This window comes from Ailuropoda melanoleuca, chromosome 14 (assembly GCF_002007445.2).
Source record: "Ailuropoda melanoleuca isolate Jingjing chromosome 14, ASM200744v2, whole genome shotgun sequence".
Lineage (NCBI taxonomy): Eukaryota > Metazoa > Chordata > Mammalia > Carnivora > Ursidae > Ailuropoda > Ailuropoda melanoleuca.
Window position 1 is genome coordinate 29649408 of NC_048231.1, and position 16443 is coordinate 29665850.

The following is a 16443-nucleotide window of genomic DNA, read 5'->3' on the forward strand; positions in this document are numbered from 1 at the left end:
CTGTATCCTTGATCCAATGTCAAGGAAGTATGAAAGCACAGCCTTAACTTAGCACCTACTACATGCTAGACCCGCAGTTCAGGGCTTGGCGCACATCACAACATGGCATCCACAGCAGTCCTGGATCGGGGGGCATGATTAACCCCATTTTGCAGAGGAGGAAACCACAGCTAAGGGAGTTTCTGTGGCTTGTCCAGGGTCGCACAGCTAGGAATGTTGTTTGGCTGTAGTCAGTCCCGTTGCTGGGTCACCAGGCTGCTCCTCACAGCACAGAAAGGGGCTGGGTCTTTCAGCTGGTTGTGACCATCCCCTCACCCCCATCCCGGTCCCCTGGCTTGTCCCATGTAGAATGTGCTCGGTGAGGAGCCCTTGATGGACTGAGTGTCCTCTCCTTGTCTTTTTCCCTTAGACATGGGGTGGGACTGGGGAGGGAGGATGGAGGGAGCCACACTGCAGGTCCCTTAAGGTCACTGACAATGATTCTGGCTCTTCTACCCGCTGGGGAGGGGGGCAGATCCCAAAGGGCTTGGGGCAGCCATATGGTGAAGCGGGGGTGGGAAGCAGGTATCCTGAAGCCACATTTATAATACAAGCATGTGGTTTTAACGTAGACAGGGTGCTTACTTGGGCTGGGTTTATGTGAGACGTGTGAGGGGCTGCTGATGGAGATTATGGCACCCCCTCTGGTCCACAGAGTGGGCCAGGGGGTCCTGCAGAACCAGTGGGACCATAAGTGCTGGGTCCATCCCTGTCAAAGGCCCTCTGTTAGCCATCTCAAGCTCTGCGTGGAGACCTCATCCTGGGCCAGTGAATGCACAAGCGTTCTGCCCCCAACTGCTATGAGGTGGATTCGTTAATGAAAACCAAGTCACTTTTATTTTAATTTGGGATTTGCGCGTTTCCCACATATTCAACATTAATATGTATTATTATTGTAATTAGAGAAGGTACTATTTTTGAGAGATCAAATTCACTTTGGCAATCACTCCATTACCAGTAGCTAATTCCACGCCCAGACTCTGGGACCTCTCCACTGTTGTTCTGGAACTTCCCTGAAGGTATGCAGGGAGGGGACCAGATGAGAACTTGGGGTGGAAGCTGGGGTCATGACACCGACCTCCATCGTTGGCTCCATCCGGCTTCTGTAGTACCTCTGAGCCTCAGGTTTCCTCTTCTGTCAAATGGGATTAATGATGGTTCTTATCACATAGAATTGTTGTGACAATTAAGCGAAAATGTGCGTGTCACGTGCTTAGAGGGTTAGCTCCCCGTCACCATGGGCACCACGTGTCCCCAGCCCTCACGATGGCAGTGAGCCAGAATAGGCCTCCGTTCACGGGGTCTCATGGACATCTACAGGCGGCATATTTGCTAGCCCACAATCGTGGTGACACTGGCCCAATTCCACCACCACCCAGCGTCACACGTTCCGCCAGCCCTACGGTTTACTCAGGACTAAAAGGAAACAAGCATTCTCGTGTTGAGGTCTCGGCTTCCCTAACAGAGTGTTCGACAGGTAGGTGCCGCTCAGTAAGAATAGTGACACTTTCCAGAGAAGCTTTTGAAAAGCCAACACGAATTTCCAAAATGCAGCACCCGGGCTGACTTGTGCACCCTCTGCCTTTGTTTTCAAGGTGTTCTGAAGACACAGATCCCCATACGAACTTTCCAAGGTGGATCAGCGGGAGCCGCTCAGGCATTTCTCTGCAAAGATGGGGACCCCAAGTCACCGAGGTATGTGGGTCCCATCCCAGCGTAAGTGGGTGATGGTGGAAAAGCCCACGCTCTATTCACTTTGATGACTCCAGGGAGAACAGAGCCATAAGCCCAGGGGTTCTGATGGGCCAGGCTGCTAGGTTTCAAGTGTCCTGGGGACTTCGCAAAGCATCTCTGGGCATGGCAGTTCCCTGAGAGATGACATGTCCTCCTGATGGAGGAAGATGATAAGAAAATTATTAGAACCAAAAACTAGCAGTTTCTCAACTGGGTCATGACCCATTAGAGAGCAATGAGTCGTTTCAGTGGGGGTAACCAGCACGTTTGCAAGGGGAACCAGCAAGAGAAATACCATTGCACGCCCTGTGTAGTAACGGTAAGTACTCTCTCGTGAAATTTTGGGCAAGTACCTGTGGTTTTTTTACCGTGTGTCATGATCAGACATTTTGAAAAATACATCCTTATTGTATGCATGGATGTATTTCAGATCTTATCACTTTTAATAGTTTTTTTTAAATTTTTTGGACAACAGTAATACCTTCTGCATTGCAAACCAGTATATGCACGCATGTGCGCACCCACACCCACAACTAAAACGAAGATTCAAAACACAGTGTTTACTCTTGCTGTGTGCAGTATGTTCTGATGTTTTCTATTCCAGTCTTCTCGATTCTATTCTACAGTGTTCTGTTTTACTTTCTGGAAATGCTGACCTGGCCTAATAAATTTATTTCACAACCCACTAAGAAGTGTCCAGTTAGAACTTAAAAACACTGCTGAGGGGCGCCTGGTGGCGCAGCGGTTAAGTGTCTGCCTTCGGCTCAGGGCGTGATCCCGGCGTTCTGGGATCGACTCCCACATCAGGCTCCTCCGCTATGAGCCTGCTTCTTCCTCTCCCACTCCCCTGCTTGTGTTCCCTCTCTCGCTGGCTGTCTCTATTCTGTCAAATAAATAAATAAAATCTTAAAAAAAAAAAAAAAAACGCTGCTGAAATAGGCCTGGAGGCATAGCTGGTCCGCAGCCACAGCAGAATCTAATGATCATAATGGGGACCCTGACACCAAGAAAAAGTTCAATCGTAGATCCCATGTGCTATTTAAAGCTGCAAAAACATGTGTGGTTCACATCAGAGATGTTTATATTCTCCAAATGGTTGACATACAAACAAAGCTCTGGAGATCTTCAGGGAGAAGCTAGAAAATTCTCTTGGGTGGGACTCCTGATGCCAGTTAACGCAGGTGCTGCTCTGTTCGCTGAGTGGAGGGAGGCTGGGCAGGTCGGATTGTGGTGAGAGAGGCTTGTGCTCTCTTTGGAGAAGAGGCGTTAACTCTTCCCAGGGAGCCGGCTTCCCAGGAGTGAATTACTTCCCACTGTAGCTAAATGGATCCTGCTTACCTAAAAAAAAGATAAAAAATCAATCCACCTTCGTGAGGTATATAAGTGAAATTCTCTGGGGGAAGGTCCAGAAGTGGTGTCTCCCTGCAGAACAGAGAACACATTGATCTCAACTGGAGGTCCTGTTCTAAACAAGCTTTTATCACCATTGATACAGGTGTAGGGGAAAATTCAAGGTCAAAGTTCCTTCCTCCTGTTGACGCTCCTTCTCCGTGGCTGCTTTTTTGTGCCCTGGGTGTGTAGCCTCAGGATTACATTCCAAGCCTCCTCAGTGGCCTGATGCCAAGCATCTATAATTCTACCACGTTCTACACAACCGGGGGGCGTAGCCAGGCATTCAGAGTTTAGATTTTTTTAGTAAGGTAAAATATACATAACATAAATGTTACCATTTTAACCGTTTTAAGCGTGCATTTCCATGCATTAAGGTCTATCTGCATTGCCGAGCAACCATCCCCACCACCCATCTCCAGAACGTTCTCATCTGCCCAAACGGGAATGCTGTGCCCATTAAACAATGACTTTCCATTCCCCCTCGACCCCAGCCCCTACGTTCTGTCTCTACGAATCGACGGCTCTCATACCTCATACAAGCAAGATCATGCGGCATTTGTCCTTCGGTGACTAGCTTATTTCAGTTAGCAAATCATCCCCGAGATTCATCCATGTTGTAGCATATGTCAGAATTTCCTTCCTTTTTAAGCCTGGACAATATTCCCTGGTATGGACATACCACACTCTGCCTCTTTGCTCATCTGTCAGGGGACACAGGGCGGCTTCTCCCTTCTGCCTGGGGGTGAATAATGCTGCTGTGAACAAGGGTGTGCACGTATCTCTTCGAGACCCCACTTTCAATTCTCTGGGGTGTGTACCCAGAGGTGGAATTGCTGCATTGTATGGTAATTCTATTTCAGTTTTTGACGCACTGCCACACAGTTTTCCATAGCGAAGAGTTTAAAGAACTCTATCATGGGGCACCTGGGTGGCTCATTCAATGAAGCACCTGACTCTTAATTTCGGCTCAGGTCATGATCTCAGGGTTGTAAGATCGAGCCCTGCTTTGGGCCCCACGCTCAGCGAGGATCCCTGCTTGAGCTTCTCTCTATGCCTCGCCCTCTGCCCCTCCCCCCACCCCGCTCACACTCCCTCTAAAATAAATAAATAAATCTTACAAAAAATAAAGAACTCCACCATGGGGGCATTTAGAGAGATATAAAGGTGCAATTTTCATGTTTTTAAGTTGGATGATCAAGACAGATTCCTCCTGATAACAATTGCAACCACACTTACTACCCCGGACTGTGCACTGAGTGGGTGCGGGGCTCTCTGTGAAGTACCTCTTGTGCATTTCCTCCACTATATTGTTGAAGCCTCTTTAAAACCCCCGGAAGTAGATAATGCAGCGTCCAAAAATGAAGCCCAGGGAGGCTCCTTTCACCACTGTATGAGACAGGTCCTATTGTCGGGTCGTCAGATGAAGCAAATGTGGGTCAGAGAGGCTAAGCCCTTGGCCAAGGCCGGGAGCATGAGGGTCTGGACTGGAGCCCACGCCATCTGATTCCACAGCCCACGAGCCTACTGCCACCATCTGTGCCTCTTATCTCTGTCTTGCATTAGATTCGTCTTCCATTTCAACTCTTTTTAAGTCTATTTGTGTACATAAACGGAACAAGATCCTGGAAGAAGCCAGAGGTGGGCCAATAGCAGCCAACACTCAAAGCTCTGGGTGCTGGCACCCGCTGGCTAGTGGAGATTGGGCCAGGACACCAGCAGCACCCAGCACGTGACCCTGACTGTCAACCTTCCTCGGCCCACAGCCTCTGACTGAATGAACTGCTGAAGAGTCTGATGCCATTTTTATTTTTTTTTTAAGATTTTATTTATTTATATGAAAGAGAACGTGCACGCACACACATGCAGTGGGGAGGGGCAGAGGGAGAGAGAGAATCTCAAGCAGACCTTGATCTGAGCATGGAGCCCAACGTGGGGCTTGATCTCACGACCCTGAGAGCAGACCTGAGCCGAAATCAAGAGTCAGATGCTCAACCCACAGAGCCACCCAAATGCCCCAAGATTCTGATGATATTTTTAAAAATGATCTGATAGGCTAGCCCCCAGCACAGGCCTGGGCACTTACACCTAAATGCTCAGCCAAATTCCGTAGGAATGAAGAAATCAGAGAAAGAATACAAGGGCCTTTCACACACACACATGACCCAACCAGGAAGCCACCCTCTCCATAAGGCTCCCCTGCCCTTGCTTCCTGGCAGATTCGACCATCTGGTGGCAATCGAGCGGGCAGGAAGGGCTGCCGATGGCAATTACTACAACGCCAGGAAAATGAACATCAAGCACTTGGTTGACCCCATTGATGACCTTTTCCTGGCAACACAGAAGATTCCTGGAATCTCATCAACTGGTAAGCAGGGAGCACTGAGAATTCAACAAGAATGTGTCGACACTCACTGCCTTTTTATTGACTATGGAACACACAACAAGATAGAGTTCTATGGGGACCATAGTTTTCTGCTCCAGAGATGTTTGTTTATTATGGTTGGTATAGATGATACAGACACCGTCACTTAGAAATCCAACATTCCCACCAGCAAGAAAGGGAAATGCCGCTTAATCGAGCATGTTCTACTCGCCCAGCTCTAAAATATTAAAACTAGTAATAAAATCATAATAATAAAATTGAGCCATGGTATATTCTATCGGTCATACAGGACAAATGTACCATGTATACTGTGTTCCATCTTATGAGTGTGTTAATTTTTAGTATGACTTAAATAGGGGATTAGTGCAATATTTGGATTGCTAATATAATAATGTGACCATTTGTGTTTGTACAGAACTTTATCATTTTCAAAGAGGTTTCACATCCATAGATCATTAAGGCTCTTAAAAACCCTGGCAAGTAGATAAGGCAGGCAGAGTGTCCAAAAATGAGGCCCAGCGAGATTCCTCGAGGTCACCTAGCCCATTAGAGTTGCTGGTAGAATTAGGAGCCCAGACTCCCAGAACCCCTTCCAACATGCTTTTCATGGAATCATGTTGCCTTAATGAATTTCTGAAAGGCTTGATGTAACTCCCAGAACAACGTTTCTCCCCTAGGGGTAGGTATAGACGTTCGGGTAATGAAGGCAAGTTTCTTGTTCTGTGTTTAATTGTTCTCTTCGTTCAAACACTTCAGAGTGTTTCCCAGACTCATTAGTCACCTTTGGCTTTTGAGGTTTTGATGAGACAATGAACGTCTTCCTGGCTGAGTAGAAAATTTCTGCAAAGCGCCTGGTCTTTCCCAGAAAAGGCCTTGGGTGTGGTACCGACAGCACGCTTGGCTTCAGCTTCCTGTCTCTCTGGGCCAGACAGCATGAGGGCTGGAGGGCTGGAGGGCTGGAGGAAGGAGTGCCCAGGGTGGAGAAGGAAGGGGTCTCGGAGTCAAAGGGGCGATCAGGATCTGAAGGAGCTGCTCTTTCCCCACCAAATGGACCCCCAATCTTTGCTGATCCCCCCAAGGATGCCCCCAAGACCCCAGAGGAAGCCTGTAGAGCTGGTTATTTGTACCTTCAAACTGCCCCTCTATGGACCCCTGGAGCCTTCTCTTACTCTCAGGAGCCCAGGCTTCTCCTGTGATCCCCATGGACCAGTAGAGTCACCCCTGTCTTTTCTCTCCTCTATTCCATCAACACCCCATTCCCCAGTTTCCACAGGCAGCTGGCTTGTCATGGACATAACACTGCCCTTCCACTTAGCACCCAGACCGCCCCCCCCCCCCGCCGTCAGAGACTCCAGGAGCGCCCTCAAGTGAGGAAAACCGTCCATGGGCAGGACTGACCCAAGGAGCAAACAAGACGAAATTCATAAAGTGCCAAAGAGCAGAGACGGAAGTACAAACACCAGCGCTAGGCTTCTTGCTACTTCCCTCCACTCGGCCGGCTGCCATAGGCCTAGGAAATGATGGGTGTCGGTTCATCCTAATCTGATGAGAAGGAGACTCCCCCGAAAAATCCTCAGGGTGTGGACCTGAAGCACCAGGCCATTCAAACTGTCTGCTTCTTTTGGCCGCGTCCGGGTCTCCGGGGCTCGAGGTGGGCTAGCTCTGGTGCCCCCACCCATCCACCACCTCACAATGAATGCTGGCCTCGGGTGGATTTCTTCCACACATTCCAGGCCTTCATAGAAACCCACACAGAACAGCCGTGCAACCGTGGGGCAGGCTCGCGAGGCCCAGCCCTCCGGCCTTGAGGCGCTTGGACCAGTGCCTTGGGTGAGCCATTATGTTGAGGCAACTGTAACCATCTCCTGGAGGCAGGTTCAGCTGACCTGACCTACAGAATCCTCCAGAAACACCTGGACCCAGGACCGAACGGCGCTCCTCCAGCGCCACCTGAGACGGCGGCGGGCTGCAGGGCTGATTAGATTTTTTTCACCTTGTGCCTGTAGGCGGGGAGCTGCCTGGTAATTATTTTTAGCCAATTCACCCACCTTCAGCACCAGTCCTCTCACCAATGAATTAAATAATTTCTAAGCCCGATTTATTCTCACATGTTGGTTCTAGCATTTATTATGCGAATTAGCAAACCCTCAGGTGCTGTTGGCCAGACTGGCCTTTAGACCTGGTCTCTTCACATGCTAACCGGCTACCCCTGTGGTATGTGTATTCCTGACCCGGCTACTTCACGGGGCACCGGGCCCCCTTCTGGTGTAGACGGAGATGAACGGACACACATGTATTTCATACTCTTTCAACAGAAGCCTTTAAAGTAAATTACAGAATTGACCTTAACCATCTCTACCAGTTCCCCGACACACAGATGGGGCTCACGGCCTTGCAGCCCACCCCTGAGCAGGAGCCACTCGAAAGCTGAGGAGCCCCACACCGGCTCCTCCCGAGGGCCTGGTAGTGCCAGGATAGGGGTGCTCCATCTGTGGCTAGAGAGCGTGACTCAGGAGTGGACATGGCCACGTGCTGGTGAGTTCCAAACTTCAACTGACTTGTAACTGAAGAAGCCTCTAGAAGACCTGAAGAAGTACCTCTCCTGGTTGTCTGAAAATAGACCCCGAGCCAACTCTTCCCCTCCCTGAAGCAACAAAACACACGTGGAGGGGCTGCCTGGCCCCCAAACCACCATCCCCCCATTCTGCCCAATCCTATACACTGACTGACCTCGTTCTCCTTCCCTTCAGGGGTCGGTGATGGTGGCAATGAGCTTGGGATGGGCAAAGTCAAGGAGGCTGTGAAGAGACACATACGAAATGGGGATGTGATCGCCTGTGACATCGAGGCTGACTTTGCCGTCATCACTGGTGAGTGCCAGTCAGGCCTGGCTACCCAGGAGGAGGGACCTGGAGGCTTGGAGCCTGTCCAGCCAGAAGCTCCCCTCCTCTGTGAGTGGAGTCTCCAGGGCACTGGGGCAAGAAGGGGACCGGGTCTCAGCCTTTGGCCTCTCATTCAGTCATGCAACAAACGTTGGTCCTGAAGTTAATATGGCAAGGGTCTGGCTCCCCAGGGCTCTTGCTCTAGTGGTGGCCGACAGACAAGGAGCCCTACGAAAGAAATACAGCAGCTCATGATAAGCAGTGCTAAGAGCTACAGGTAGATGAAAGACAGGGACAGGCAGGCCGCTTTAGATGAGTGGTCAGAGAAGACCTTTCTGAAGAGGGGTCATCCATGCTTTCCTCTGTGCCTCCTGCCAGGTGGAAAGGAAGAGAAAAATCTGGTAAATGTTTGGAGGGGGCAAAAACCTTCCCACCTCTCTTCAAACTTACCTCTGCCCCAGGCTGCCCCGTCCCCCACTTCCCCCTCAGGACCGACGTTTCCCATGTCCACGTCCTTCCAGGCCCCAGCTCTCCTCCTGGACTGCACCACAAGTCTCAGGGATTTTGACAGATACCCAAGAAAGGCTCTCCCATTTCATCCTCAAAACAGAGCTTGGAGATGAGTAGAAATCCCTGAGGGAATTAGCGCCAAGGGAGGAAACCTGCAGCTGATGAGTGGCAGGAGGTGCAGTGTGGACAAGTCTGAGAGTTCAGAACTCCAGGGGGCCCCGATCACAGGGGGTTCCCACACTTTTGTGACTTTTAGCTCTATCCAGTCTACACCATGGATATCAGAGAAAACTCCCCTTGTGCTTTAGGGGGTAGAGGGAAGAAACCATTTTGAAATACATCAGAGCACTCCATTCTCTCTTTTTTTTAAAAAAATATTTTATTTATTTATTTGAGAGAGCACGTGTGTGTGCACAAGTGGGGGGAAGGAGAAGCAGACTCCTTACTGAGCAGGGAGCTTCACACGGGGCTTGATCACAAGACCCTGAGATCATGACCTGAGTCGAAGGCAGCGGCTCAACCCACTGAGCCCCCAGGCACCCCCAGAGCACTCCATTCTTAACAAGGCCTGCCCTCAGGAGACCGTTTAACCAGAGCCTAGCCTGCTGAGGTTTTCTCAGAGCCTAACCTACCGGGGGGAAGGGAAATACCCAAAAGTAGTCAACATGCAACGACAGAGGACAATATAAGCAGAGAAATGGAAAATCTAAGAAAAAAATAAAAAAAGAAATGTCAGAAATCAAAAACACAGCAACAGAAATGAAGAATGCCTTCGATGGGCCCGTTAGCAGCCTGGATGCAGCTGAGAAAAATCACCTCTGACCTTGAAGATACGACAATAGGAACTTCTAAAACTAGAAAGCTAAGAGAAAAAGACTGGATGAAACAATAGAATATCCAAGAATTGTAGAACCGTTGCAAACATTGGTGTAATGGGAATATCAGAAGGAGAAGAAAGACAGAAAGGAAGAGAAGCAGTATTTAAAGCAATAGTGACTGAGATTTCCCCCCAGATTAATGTCAGACACCAAACCATAGATCCAGGAAGCTCGGAGAACACCAAGCTGGATAAACGAAAAGCAAAAGTAGGAATTACATCCGGCTTCTCCTCAGAAACCACATAAGCCAGAAGAGTGGCATGAAATATTTAAAGTGTTGACAGAAAAAAAAATCACCAACCTAGAATTTTGTGCCCTGTGAAATTATCTGTCAAACATAAAAGAGAAATAAAGAATCTCAGACAAACAGAAACGGAGGGCCTTTGTTGCTAGTAGATCTGCCTTGCAAGAAGTGTTAAAAGAAATTCTTCAGGGAGAAGGAAAATTACATAGGTCAGAAATTCAGATCTACCAAGAAAAGAAGAGCATTGGAGAATAAGTAAATGAAGGTAAAATAATTTTTATTTTTCTTGTTCTGAATTGATCTAACAGATAACACTTTGTTCAAAATAATAATAGCAAAGACTCATTCAATTATGCTCATGTATATAAGTGAAGTGGATGGTAGCAGTCATACAAGGGATGGAGGGAAGAATGAGGAATATTTTGTCTAAGGTGTTTGCCCTATCTGTGAAATGGTTGTTTGAATGTGAGCCTGGATTTGTTGTGAATGTATATAGCAAAATCAAGGGCAACCACTAAAAATAATTTTTTTAAAAAAGTATTATTGATATGCTAAGAAAGGAGAGAAAATAAAATCCTATAAAGTGCCCAGTTAAAACCACAACAGGCAGAAAAAGGATGGAAGACAAAAATGGAGGGTAGGGGGAAGAGCTAGGGCAACAAACAGAAAACAGTAACAAATGTGGCAGGTATTACTCCAGCCATATCACTAATCCCCTTAAATGTCAGTGGTCTAAATACCCCAATTAAAAGGCAGAGATTGTCAGAGTGGATAAAAAAACAAGACCCAACTATAGTTGTCTGTAAGAAACCCACTTTAAATATAAAGACACAAATAGATTAAAAGTGGAGGGATGGAGAAAAATATACCAGACTAACAGTAACCAAAAGAAAGCATTAGTTGTTGTATTAATCTCAGACAGAGCAGACTTCAGAGCAGGGAAAGTTATTAGGGTCAAAGGGGGCAGTCCATAACATAAAGAGGTCAATACTCCAAGAAGACATAACAATTCCTTTTGTTTATTTGTTTGTTTTTGAAGACATAACAATTTTTTTTAAGTTTTATTTATTTAAGTTATCTCTACACCCAGTATGGAGCTTGAACTTACAACCCCAAGGTCAAGAGTCACCCACTTTCCCGACTAAGCCAGCCAGGCACCCAAAAGACCTAACAATTCTTTTGAAGTTTTTATTTATTCATTTATTTTTAGAGAGAGTGTGTGAGGCTGAGCAAGAGAAGCGGCAGAAGGGGAGGAAGAGAATCCCAAGCAGACTCCAGGCCGAGCACAGAACCCAATGCAGGGCTCAATCCCATGATCCCAAGACCACCACCCAAGCAGAAACCAAGAGCTGGATGCCCAGCCAACTGAGCCACCCTGGTACCCCAGACATAAAATTCTTCAAGTGAATGCTCCTAAAACAGTGTCAAATATGTGAGGCAAAAACTGATAGAACTACAAGGAGAAATGGATGAATCCACTGTAGTGTCTATGGAGACTTGAATAGCCCTCTATCAGAAAGGGGCAGATTCACAGGCAGAAAATGAGTAAGGGCACAATTGAAATCAACAACACCATCAACTAACTGGAAATAATTGAGGGCCGCCTGGGTGGCTCAGTGGGTTAAACATCTGACTCTTGATCTCAGCTCAGGTCATGATCTCAGGGTCGTGAGATCAAGCCCCATGTCGGGCTCCACACTGAGCGTGAAGCCTGCTTAAGATTCTCTCTCCCTCTCCCTCTGCCTCTCCCTCCCCCATTCCCTTCTCCTGGCTCACGTGGTCCTCACCTGCCACATTCTGGTATATGCCTTGTATTTACGGACCACACGCCTTTGTCCTCACTGCGTGTTTGAATTTTTTTCCTACCCGAAGTGCCCCCACTCTCCACCCTTCCTCTGGCAACCCTCCCAGCCTACAAGGCCCGTATTAACAGACCCCTTTTCTGTGAATTTTTCCCAAACCAGGCAGGACGAGTGGCCCCTCCTGAGTGCTCCTCCTCTGTGAGCACCGTCCTCCCTCGCTGCGCATTGGCTGTGCGCACAGACCCTCTCTCCCCTGGTTCGGAGCTCCTCTTGCTCTGACACCTAGAGCCTAGCAGGTGAATCCTTCAGGTGAATGGAGAACTCAGGCAGGTTGCAGAGAAGAGCCAGTGAGGTCGTCCCCAAACTGGGGAATAGGCGCCTTGAAGCTGGCGGACAGAAGAGGAAGGAAGCCGGAGGCTGACTTGGGAGCATTCTTCAAGCAAGGAAGAGGCGATGCTGCTGTCAGCTAGCTCTTCTGAGGACCGGCTTCCACGCAGCCTGAGGGATCCAGGTCAGCCACACACGGGAGTTTCTTCATGTCAGAAGCTCTGCAACAGCTTCCTAGGGGCTGAGCCTACATCATCTTCTCTGATGGCCCGTCGCTAACAGTACATAACCCAGTGGGTTTAGAGCAGTGGCTCTCAGCCTTGAACTTGAATCAGCATCACCTGGAGAGCTTATTGAAACTGTGCTCCCTGTCTTCCCTGCTGAGTTTCTGATGAAGTAGGTCTGTGCTGGGGCCCAAGAATCTGTTTCTCACAAGTTCCTCGGTACCATGGGTGCCACTGACCTTGGGGCCATTCTTTGAGATGAGTTCTAGCTGCTTAGAGGCCGGGTGACGGATCCCATCGCCTTTCCACTTCTATGGTAGAATCTTTTTTTTTTTCCTTGTTCTAGGTGTTTCTAACTGGGGAGGCTATGCCTTGGCCTGTGCGGTATACATCCTAAACTCGTGTGAGGTCCACCGACGTTATCTAAGGAAGGCTGTTGGGCCCTCCAGAGTGCCTGGGGAACAGAACTGGACTCAGGCCCTTCCATCCGTTGCCAAGGTAACATACCCAGCCGGCCACGCCCTGAGTGAGGAGCAGGACTGTTCCAGGCTATAAGCTGTGGGTTCCAAGCTATGAGCTGTGGGTTCCAGGCTATAGGCTGAGGGCCCGTACCCAACTGCCTGTCGGCAGCCAGAAGCAGAGCCAGCTTCTGTAGGGGAGCAGAATTTGCCATCACAAAACGTGGCTCTTTGGCACGTGGATTATTTCAGGCTGATTATTTTTTTAAAAAATAGAAGGACTCAATGAGCCTGCCATTCCCTTTGGGCCTCAGTTCCCATGGCCCCACCCATGGACACTGATTCCAGACTCAAACCCACCTCTTCATCCCCTGCTCCTCCCAGAGCCTAGAGCACCTTCTGGGGGAATTTTCCAGAGTAATTTGGATCATGGGAAATTGGCACCAAAGCACTGACTTTATGTCTAAATCCCAGGCCTGACGTGACTTCCCCTGTGCCCTGCGGCTTCACCTGAGAGCAGGCAGGAGGCTGACGGGGCTGCAGTGCCTGAGAATCGGTGCAGGGAGCTGGGCTGTGTGGCCTGGAGTGGGGAACACTGGGGCGTCTGAGGCAGACAGGCCGCATCTCTGACACGTTCTAGGTGACCACACTCGGAGACCCTGCATGAGAGGGTTGGTCTGGGGAGATGGGAATGCAGGCTGAGGGCAGGAAGGTTCCTGAGCGTTGAGCCAGGACATAGCAGCTCAGATGGGGTGAGCGGTTGTGATGAGTCCCCAGGCAGCCAGTGCCTGAGGCCCAGAGCCCCTCACTTCTAAGAAGCAGGCGCATCCAGAGCCCTGTCTCTCCCTCTGCTTCTCCGTCTCTTTCTCCCTCCTATCACCCCGTTTCTCTCCAACACATCTCTGGATGCACGTTGTGCCCACTTTACAGATGAGGGAGCTGGGATTCCGACAGGGCCGGTGGCTTGCCCAACACACGCAGCTGAGAGGTGGAGCTGGGACCTGAGCTGGGTGTCTCTGACTCCATTCTCTGGGCTCTTTCCATGGCTCAGAAGTTTCCCGTTCCTGGTAATGCCAGGGTGCCATGTGGGGTGGGGTTGGGGGGACTAAAGCAGATGAAGTGATATTTTCAGGGGAAATGGTCTGCCCCAGTGGGGTCAGAGGGCCTTGGGTGCTTTCTTTGCATTTCCTGGATCTGAACTGGAAAAAAAGCCTCAGGGGGCTGCCTCACACATGATGCCTGATTCACACAGACACAAAAGAATGAACCCAGCCACACAAATTCTTACAACCCAAATGCTTACCCTCCAGGGATGGAAAATTCTCCTTTCAGGTTTCCACACAGTCCTTCATAACTACATTAATGATGTATCACCCTTGTAAGGAAAATAAAAGGGAACATTTTCAAAGGAAAAATTTAAACACATGTGTGTTGAGCCCCTCCTCCAGGCTAGGCCAGCTTTGCTCTGGGAGACGATGGGGGGTTAGACCCAGCCCCTGGGTAGGGAACTCGGGATCCATTGGGGGTGGTTGGAAGACGGAAGGCTGGAAGTGTGCAGGGCAAGCTGCCGTGGGGACAGAGAACAGACCCTTAGCTCACTCCGAGGGCTCAAGAAAGGCTGCCTGGAGGAGGTGGCAGGGAGCTGGGTCTTGGAGGGTGAGTAGGCTGTAAGCAACCAGGTAAGAAAGGGTGGGAAGGGCCTTCCAGGCATCAAGACCCACAAAGCAAAGGTGCAGGCACATGAAGGAATGCACGTGCAGGAGGAAGATCTAGAATCTTCGGACTAGAGCTCTGTGGGTCATTCTCTGGGCATCCCCGAGTCATCGAGAAGTCCTGGGCAGAGCTGTGGCCTGAGCGGCAGGTGCAGCTTGATTGGCTAGTGGGATGAGGAATGCCCCTCATCTCTGCTCAGTCATTCGCTTGTAAGCAGAACCCCCTGTATTCAGGGGTCTAATCTGATCGTGACTGTAGCAGGTGTGGGCACCATGCGGAGGAGCCCAGGGAAGGCGGCTGCCACCATCTAGGGCACACCCTGCCCGCTCTGGCCTTCCGCTGTGCCTGGGGGGTTTATCTGAGGGCATTCCTCAGACCTTGTCAGGGGCTACGAGCTGATTGATGACACCTTACAGGAGGGACTAAGGATGAATGGATGGGTGGACAGACGGATAACGCAGAAAGGCAGGAACATGGCTTCAGCCTGGGCTCCTACTCTCTTCCAGCACTTTCATCGCACTCCACTTCTCTTCCTAGCTTTTAAACCTTGAGTTACATAGAATAAAGAAGTGCATAAACCTTAAGTGGACAGTCGATGAATTTTTACATACGTACACATCCATGCAGCCACTGCCAAGGTCATGATACAGAACAGCTCTAACTTCCCAGAAGGCCCCTTTCTCCTGCCCCACTTTGAAAAGCATCCTCACCTACCCAGGGCTATCAGCCTGCCAGGCTCCCCGTGTGGACCCCAGAGACCACCCACACGGTGTCCAAGCCCAGGAGTCGTCTGGGCCTCTTTCCCTGCTCACAGTACACTGGGCCACGCCCTGTCCTCTCGGTCTTAGTTCAGGGTCTGTCCCACCTCTCACGTCTCCTCCTGGCCTCCAGGTGCTCTGCCTCCAGCTTCGTTCTCTCCCTCGGCCACATCCTCCACTTGGTGGGGTCTCCTGGAAGATGGTGCGGTCGTCCAGTGATTCCTGGACATTTGCGGGCAGTCCGTGTTGGCCCAGCTGTTCCTTGTGGCTCTTCCTAGAGGCTGAGTGCCAGCCCATTCCTAAGCTGCTGAAGGGTCACATGCACCCTGACACCCCAAGGCCCTCCCTGGGGCCCAGAAGGATGGGAATGGGGCCAGCAGGCAGTGTGCTGGGAGGAAATGGCCACCCCCCCAACCCCGACTCCCAGGTCCCAGAAGCACTCCCCCATAAAGAGAGGATATGACACAATGAAGAGAGAAATGGAAGAATAAAACCCAAACAAAGGGCAGGAAATGGCATTCTGGGCAGGGCAGCCTCTGGGAAGGGGCTGGTAGACAGATGCCAGGAAATGCCCTTGGGTGTCCCTCCCAGGACAGAATGGAAATGCAGGCTTGCAGGCCAGCTGAGAGTAGAGGCAGTTCCCTTGTGAGCTTTGCCAGCACATTCTCCATTGCTTGGACAAGTTTTCAGTGAGTGCTCCTCAGAGCCCCTGGCTTGGCTCATTCCTACTCTTTTGGACCTATGGTCCTATCTGCTCCTCCTCCAGAAAGTCTTTCTTGAGCCACTCTGATAAACGGGGTTGGATCCCCCTGCTCTGTGCTGTGATCCCCATGGACTGTGCCTGCCGGATCACTCATCTGGACTGTGAACCCCCAGGGCAGGCACCGCGTCCCATTCACCATTGTATCCCTGGTTCAGGGCCTGGCACATAGCAGGTGCTCAAGAAAACTTTGATGGCAGATGGGGTGAATGAGCATGTGCCTGGGAAGGAAGGTGAGAGCCCTTCTCAGACCCGTCCTAACCTTCCTGTTGTAGAGTCCTTGCTCTCCCCCACCCATCTGCCTCCTCTGCTGACGGAGAAGGAGGGAGAGGACGTGCT

At 50.1% G+C, this 16443-nt stretch overlaps 1 protein-coding gene across 12 annotated transcripts in view; it reads left to right on the plus strand.

The window, feature by feature from the left end:
- DGLUCY (D-glutamate cyclase) overlaps positions 1–16443 on the plus strand; it is a 76485-nt gene that overhangs the window by 55466 nt on the left and 4576 nt on the right. For all 12 annotated transcript variants that reach the window (XR_004620078.1, XR_004620073.1, XR_004620076.1 and 9 more), the window contains 4 exons: positions 1635–1734; positions 5382–5530; positions 8299–8418; positions 12762–12913. Coding sequence is in view for 1 of the 12 variants with exons in the window: in XM_019801299.2 (XP_019656858.1) it covers positions 1635–1734; positions 5382–5530; positions 8299–8418; positions 12762–12913 (521 nt within the window). In the remaining 11 variants the exon portion in view is untranslated. The remainder of the gene's footprint in view (positions 1–1634; positions 1735–5381; positions 5531–8298; positions 8419–12761; positions 12914–16443) is intronic.